Below are 7870 nucleotides of genomic sequence, written 5' to 3'. Positions count from 1 at the left end.
CAGGCGTGGTAGCTCACGCCTGTAATCTCAGCACTTTGGGAGGCCGAGGTGCGCAGATCACTTGAGGTCAGGTGTTGGTGACCAGCCTGGCCAACATGGTGAAACCCTATCTCTACTAAAAATACAAAAATTATGGCCGGGCGCAGTGGCTCACGCCTGTAATCCCAGCACTTTGGGAGGCCGAGGTGGGCAGATCACTTGAGGTCAGGAGTTCAAGACCAGCCTAGGCAACATAGTGAAACCCCGTTTCTACTAAAAATACAAAAATTAGCTGGGCGTGATGGCACATACCTGTAGTCCCACCTACTTGGGAGGCTGAGGCAGGAAAATCGCTTGAACCTGGAGGCAGAGGTTGCAGCGAGCCAAGACTGTGCCAATGCACCACAGCCTGGATAACAGAGTGAGACTCCATCTCAAAAAAAAAAAAAAAAAAAAAAGGCCGGGCGTGGTGGCTCATGCCCATGCAAACCCCGTCTCTACTAAAAGGACAAAAATTAGCTGGGCATGGTGGCGGGGGCCTGTAATCTCAGCTACTCGGGAGGCTGAGGCAGTAGAATTGCTTGAACCAGGGAGGCGGAGGTTGCAGTGAGCTGAGATCGCGCCATTGCACTCCAGGCTGGGTGACAACAATGACTCCGTCTCAAAAACAACAACAATAACAACAAAAAACAAAACTGATGGTGGGACTGGGAAGACGTTTGGGAAAGCAGCCTCGGGTGAAGGAGGTGGAATGAGTTCTAGGTGTTGACTTTGGGGTGCCGTGGCGGGCAGTGTGGAGGCTGCCTGTTGTTCAGGTTGGAAGAGCCTACCTGGGCTGAGGTGGCCAGCTGGGGCCCAGAGCCAGAACACTTGGGAGGGGTGGAGAGGAAGCAGCAGCCCGTGGAGAGGAAGTGATTCAAAGCCACGTATGCCTGGATGTGTCCGGACTACGGCAACATCTGCCCAACTGCCTTCTCCTGGCCCCTGTGGGCACTCCCCTTCCAGTAGCTGGAGAGACCTTCCCGGACAGATCGTGAGCATGCCCCATGCCTCTCCCTCGGGATCAGGTTCAAGCTTAACTTCCTGGCTAGCCTCTCCCTCCAGGGAGCCAGAGGCCTGCCCTGCACTCACCGGCTGCTCAGGTTCAACGCAGGCCTTTTCTCTGAGGCTTAAGCCCTGGGTGACCTTGAGTTCAGGGTCAGCTTCTTGCAGTGCTGGGGATGCTGACTTTCAACAGTGCTAGGCTGGCCTGGGTGCAACCTCTGTGCTTTGCTCTGGCTCAAAAGTTACCTACTGTGTTTAAATTTCTTGTGATGGTGTCTTTATCCTGCCAACCCCCTAAAGCAGAGAAAGGAACTGACTGTCCCTGCCTTGTAGGGTTCTGGGTTGGGGAGGGGTATTACTTGAGGTAGTAATGGCTCACACTCACTGTTCAAAGTGCTTTCAATTCCATACACGGTAAGGACTATCCCATTTGACACATGAACAACCTGAGGCGAAGATGAACTCACCTTAAGTCACGCAGCAGCTTGTAGCAGCAGAACTAGGCTTGGAGTCTTGGCAGCTGTGCTCGCAGCTGTGCTCTTACCTGCCACGTGCAGAACCTGCTGCTCTGGGGTCACGTGGAAGGCACCAGGACATGCTGTGCATGCGTCGTTTAGCTGTTATCACTTTACATCCCACCACAGTGTGGGGCAAGCCGATGCCCTTGGAGTAAGCCCCAGGAAGCTGGCCTGGGATGCAATGTGATGACAAAGAAGGGGGGAAGGAAAGGGGGAAGGAAGGGGAGTTCAAAGCCCTTTTGAGGTGGGAGGGGAGTGTCCATTCTGACTGCAGAACGGAAGCAGCAGGCAGTGCAGGAGGGGCTGGAGGGACCTGGGGAGGTTCTGAAGCAGCCACTGTGGGAACTGGGGCAGGGAAGGCCCAGGCCTCCGCGCATCAGCACCCAGCCTGGCGGACTCGGGGTACTCACCTGAGGGCGGCCCTGTGCAGGCGGTGACATAGCAGCGACCCTCCATCTCTGGTTAAAACAAGTTTGAATAAGACTCAGTTATCTCACTTTGACGCAATACGTTAAGGAAACTTGTAAAGAATGGCAGATCCTGAGCCAGTGGGCAGAAAAGCAGCGGGGGAGGAGTCTGTGCATCAGGAACAGCAACATGCAACTCTGCAGAGGGAGAGGCCCCCGACGTGACAGAAATCCAGAGCAAAGAAAGAGTGGCTCTCAGATCTGGAAGGGCTGGGGTTCTGTTCCAGAATCTGGCAACATAGGAGGAAAAAGGAATCAGAATGAGAAACAGGAAACAATAAAATCACTTTAATGTGCTACTTTTCATTTTGGAAGGTCATTACAGTATCATTCAACAAGGAAAGATGCCACTGGATGGCCGTGTCCTGTGAGTCACTGAGATGAGGAGCTGGCTGCTTTCACCCCACCGGATCCGGGGCTCGGACAGTTACAAGCCCGAGTGGGTGGGAGGTTTGGAAGGAACCAGGCTTAGCTGTGATGAAATCACCTGGCTGTGGGCTGGGAGGCAGGAGTGCAGGGCAGCCTGGGCTCCCCTGGCCCCAGACTCAGGTTGGCAAGTGCCGAGTGGAGGCCACACAGTCCCAGCACCAAGCAATGGAGGGTGTATGAGTCCCAGCGTTTCCACATCCTGAAAAGTGACACATGAACCGTTTCCTAGGAAACTTCTCTTCCACCGTGTTCTGGCTGAGACCCGGGATCCTTCCAGTTTCACGAAGAACGTGCAAAAGATGCAAAGAGTGAGGGACGCGGACCTAGCTGCAGCTGCACTCAGCCCCCTCAGTGGTAAAGTCTCGGTGAAGGCCTGGGTGAGTGCAGATAGGAGAGCAGCTCCTCTTACTGTTCTCTGGCTGGGCTCTCGCTCCATCCCTGAGAAACTAGAGGCGAACGCCTCCAGGAAGCCAGCCGGGGCAACCAGAAAGTCCTTTTGGTGAAGTCTGACATCTCCCGCGTTGGTTTCTCTGGACCTGGGTGAGAACCAGCCCCAGGGGAAGGACTGTTTTGCCAGCGCCAACTCTCCAGCCCGACTGTTGGTTCCCACTGCCTTCGGTCTCGGAGACAGAGAAGCAGCCAGGCTATTCCGAGTGTAGTGAATACAGAGCCGGTCCGAATCCGGCCCAGCCGAGGTGCAAACTCCCTGGGGTCTGCTCCCACTTGGCCAGCCATCTGTCCAGCAGGCCTCAGCCTCAAACACGGGAAAACGCAGAGTGCGTCTAGTCACTGGGCATCACACTGCCCCGCTCACAGCCCCCATCAAGGTGACATGCAGGCGGGAGCTTCGTTCCAGGAGGTGTTTGTAAACTTCGTCCTGGGCTGGGTCACTGCAGATGGCCTGTCCTTGTTTCTCATTACCAAACTCCCATTTTTGGTATTGATGCAGGGGTCCATTAAAAAACCGCTTATGTTTCTACAGACCCACCAAGAGGGAGGGTCCAGGCACATTTTTTCTTTCTGTATCATCCTAGAATGATGGGGAAATTTCCGCCAAAACTACATGATTGCACGTATCAGGGTGGGTATTAGACTAGGGGACTGGGGGTGGGTGGGGAAGACCTTTTGTGGGAGACATTCCTCTGAGCCATTCTTGACAAGAGTTTTCTTCTTCCTTCTGGAAGTTTCTGGCACTGGAGGTGGAGGTCCAGACTGCACGTGCCTGGCATAGCACGCAGAGCCTGCCTGGGCTACGGGTGGGTGAGCACGTGTGGGAGGACCCTCGGCTCTGGCCACCGAATGCCCCATGCTGGCTTGTCAGCTGGGACCCTGCCCCTCCCGCTCCCGCATTAGGAGAACAGCACTTCACAGATCCTGCGCGTGTCCTCAGGCGCTGTCACGGAGTAGCCCATGGTTCTGGGGTCTGTGAAGATCTCATGGTCATTGCCACCCTGGAAAGACACGAAGTACAGATGAAGGCTCCCCCTCGTTTGTCCCGGGCCATTGCTGATGTGACCCTGGAGCCCAAAAGTACCCAAAAAACAACACTTAACTGGGCAGGGAGAATTTCTTCAGCTACCTTCCTCTTAGTTTCCAGGAGAGGAACGTGAGTACAATTGTTATCGAGAAGAGATTTATAACCTTCTCTTGAACTGCAATTTGGCTTGGAACATGTAATTATGCCTATGAGAGACATCACGACGTTCTTGCGAAGATCTGTCTAAGGCTTATTTTTCTATACAGAAGGCATCAGCCAGTGACAGTATTCTCACAGCCATCAGTTTTTTTTTTTTTAGCTGTGCCCACGCTTTTCTAACAAGTCACAAGGGAGCATCAGGAGGGCAGAGGGCCGGGAGCAGGGCTGCCAGGGATCTTCCTGTGATGAGGGACATGGCGACATCAGTGGTGATGGCAGCCACTGGCCATGTGTCACTCTGCACACCTGAAACGTGGCCAATGCAATGGAGGAACTCAGTTGATTTGATTTTCATTTAAACGGCCCCACGTGGGCCAGGCGTGGTGGCTCATGCCTGTAATCCCAGCACTTTGGGAGGCTGAGAAGGGCAGATCACTTGAGGTCAGGAGTTCGAGACCAGCCTGGCCAACATGGCAAAACTCCATTTCTACTTAAAATACAAAAATTAGCTGGGCGTGGTGGTGCATGTCTGAAATCCCAGCTGCTCGGGAGGCTGAGGCAGGAGAATTGCTTGAACTCCGGAGGTGGAGGTTGCAGTAAGCCGAGATCGCACCACTGCACTCCAGCCTGGGCAACAAAAAGAGACTCTATCTTAAATAAATGGCCCCACGTGACTGGGGTCTGAGCTGCTGGCTAAGAGCAGGGCCTCTGGAGCAGGTGGCCTGGGTCAGATGCTGGTTCTACCACTGAGCAGCAGTGTGGCTGCGGCAACTCCCCGTCTCCAAAATGGGGTCATGATGGAAGCTTGCTCAGAGCTCTGTGGCCAGAAGTTCAGGAGATGATGGTTGGGGTCACACCTTGGTAAGATAAGGAAACCGAGGCCTCAGGAAGTCTGCAAGGGCCCATGTCTAGGAGGACCTGGGCATGTTCTGCTGGGGTCCTGTGCCTGAGTCGAGTGCTCCAATCTGTGTCACCATCACCCCCACCAATCCCACTGGGCTCACCTTAATGAATCAGGTTACCTGCCACTCCCGAGACCCCGAGCCCTGCAGGAAAGCCCCCGTTTTTCTTGCGGAATTCCTTTATTTCCCTCATAAAATTGGATAAACACTCTAACTCAAAACCTTAAAATAATCTACGATTGATTTACAATACAATGAACACAACCGCAGAGAAAAGGGATTTTTCTCATAAAGCACCAAGCATGAAGCCAATGTGGAAACCATGATTTTGTACCAAAACCTGACATCCTTTAAAAGAATTAATTGCCTCTGGAAATGAGTGTTTTCGTTTTTGCAAGAACCTATCCCCAGGCAGATGGCTTCCTCAGGTGGAGGTGAATTTCAGGCTTCAGGAAGGAATGTCGCTGGGCCCAGGGAGTGCTGGGTGGAGTCAGGTTAGGAGGCCATGAACTTGGCATCTCTTCCAGTCCAGCCACTCGGGAACTTGTCAGGGCCTTGCACAGTTTGACCTTCAGACAGACCTGAATTTCATGGCCACCATCTGCTACCTAAACATGTGAAATCAGTTCTGGTAATTCTGACTTTGCCTTTTTTTCCCTTTGGACATAGGGTCTTGCTATGTTGCCCAGGCTGGGTTCGAGCGAACCTCCTGCCTCAGCCTCTCGAGTAGCTGAGACAAAGACTGTGTGCAACAGTGCCAAGCTAGTTCTAGTAATTCTTATAATTAAAAAAAAAAAGATTTCTTTCAGGAATGGCACAGTGGGTAAAAGTCACAGAGAACCTAACAAAGGCACAACCTAGCTGGGCGTGGTGGTGTGCGCCTGTAATCCCAGCTGCTTGGCAGGAGAATCACTTGAACCTGGGAGGCAGAGGTTGCAGGGAGCCAAGAACAGACCACTGTACTTCAGCCTGGGCAACAGAGCGAGACTCAAAAGAAAAAAAACAAAAAACCAAAGGCACAACCAACTCTCACATGCCTCAGAAGAGCCAAACATCCTCCCTGCCTCAGTGACTGAGGAGGGGAGTCAGTATTCACACATTAACACAACACACCTTTCTAGAACACCTACTGTCAGGCCTCTGAGCCCAAGCCAAGCCATCGCATCCCCTATGACTTGCACGTATACATCCAGATGGCCTCAAGTAACTGAAGATCCACAAAAGAAGTAAAAATAGCCTTAACTGATGACATTCCACCATTGTGATTTGTTTCTGCCCCACCCGAACTGATCAATGTACTTTGTAATCTCCCCCACCCTGAAGAAGGTTCCTTGTAATTCTCCCCATCCTTGAGAATGTACTTTGTGAGATCCACCCCTGCCTGCAAAACATTGCTCTTAACTTCACCGCCTATCCCCAAACCTATAAGAACTAATGATAATCCACCACCCTTTGCTGACTCTCTTTTTGGACTCAGCCTGCCTGCACCCAGGTGAAATAAACAGCCATGTTGCTCACACAAAGCCTGTTTGGTGGTCTTTTTACACGGACGCACACGAAATTTGGTGCCGTGACTCGGATCGGGGGACCTCCCTTGGGAGATCAATCCCGTCTTCCTGCTCTTTGCTCTGTGAGAAAGATCCACTTACGACCTCAGGTCCTCAGACCAACCAACCCAAGAAACATCTCACCAATTTCAAATCCGGTAAGCGGCCTGTTTTTACTGTCATCTCCAACCTCCCTCACTATCCCTCAACCTCTTTCTCCTTTCAATCTTGGTGCCACACTTCAATCTCTCCCTCCTCTTGATTTCAATTCCTTTCATTTCCTGGTAGAGACAAAGGAGACACATTTTATCCGTGGACCCAAAACTCCGGTGCCTGTCACGGACTGGGAAGGCAGCCTTCCCTTGGTGTTTTATCATAGCAGGGACGCCTCTCTGATTATTCACCCACGTTTCAGAGGTGTCAAACCACGCAGGGACGCCTGCCTTGGTCCTTCACCCTTAGTGGCAAGTCCCATTTTTCTGGGGGAGGGGCAAGTACACCAACCCCTTCTCTCCATGTCTCTTCCCTTTCTCTGATTTTCTGGGGCAGGGGCAAGAACCCCCCCAGCCCCTTCTCTTTCACCCTTAGCGGCAAGTCCTGCTTTTCTGGGGGAGGGGCAAGTACCCCTCAACTCCTTCTCTTTCACCCTTAGCAGCAAGTCCTGCTTTTCTGGGGAAGGGACAAGTACCCCAACCCCTTCTCTCCATGTCTCTACCCCTTCTCTGATTTTCTGGGGCAGGGGCAAGAACCCCCCCAACCCCTTCTCCTTCACCCTTAGCAGCAAGTCCTGCTTTTCTGGGGGAGGGACAAGTACCCCAACATCGTATCTCTGTGCCCCAACCCCTTTCCTGCTTTTCTGGAGGGTAAGAACTCCCAAACCCCTTCCCTCCATGTCTCTACGCTCTCTTTTCTCTGGGCTTGCCTCCTTCACTATGGGCAACCTTCCTACATTCCTCCTTCTCCCTTAGCCTATGTTCTCAAGAACTTAAAACCTCTTCAACTCACACCTGACCTAAAACCTAAATGCCTTTTCTTCTGCAATGCCACTTGACCCCAATACAAACTCGACAGTAGTTCCAAATAGCCAGAAAACGGCACTTTCAATTTTTCCATCCTGCAAGATCTAAATAATTCTTGTCATAAAATACGCAAACGGTCTGAGGTCCCTGACGTCCAGGCATTCTTTTACACCTCAGTCCCTTCCTAGTCTCTGTGCCCAATGCAACTTGTCCCAAATCTTCCTTCCCCTCATTCCCAACCCCAAGCATCGCTGAGTCTTTCTAATCTTCCTTTTCTACAGACCCATCTGACCTCTCCCCTCCTCGCCAGGCCAAGCTAGGTCCCAATT

At 52.3% G+C, this 7870-nt stretch overlaps 1 protein-coding gene across 1 annotated transcript in view; it reads right to left on the bottom strand.

Annotated features, from left to right (window-relative positions):
• Positions 1 to 2281: 2281 nt before the first annotated feature.
• Positions 2282 to 7870, bottom strand: part of PMM2 (phosphomannomutase 2) — a 51518-nt gene continuing 45929 nt past the window's right edge. The window contains exon 8 of the mRNA XM_054455207.2: positions 2282 to 3888. Coding sequence (XP_054311182.1) covers positions 3787 to 3888 — 102 coding nt within the window. The 3' untranslated portion in view covers positions 2282 to 3786. The remainder of the gene's footprint in view (positions 3889 to 7870) is intronic.

This window comes from Pongo pygmaeus, chromosome 18 (genome assembly GCF_028885625.2).
Source record: "Pongo pygmaeus isolate AG05252 chromosome 18, NHGRI_mPonPyg2-v2.0_pri, whole genome shotgun sequence".
Classification (NCBI taxonomy): Eukaryota; Metazoa; Chordata; class Mammalia; order Primates; family Hominidae; genus Pongo; species Pongo pygmaeus.
This window is presented reverse-complemented; position numbering and strand designations above follow the sequence as displayed.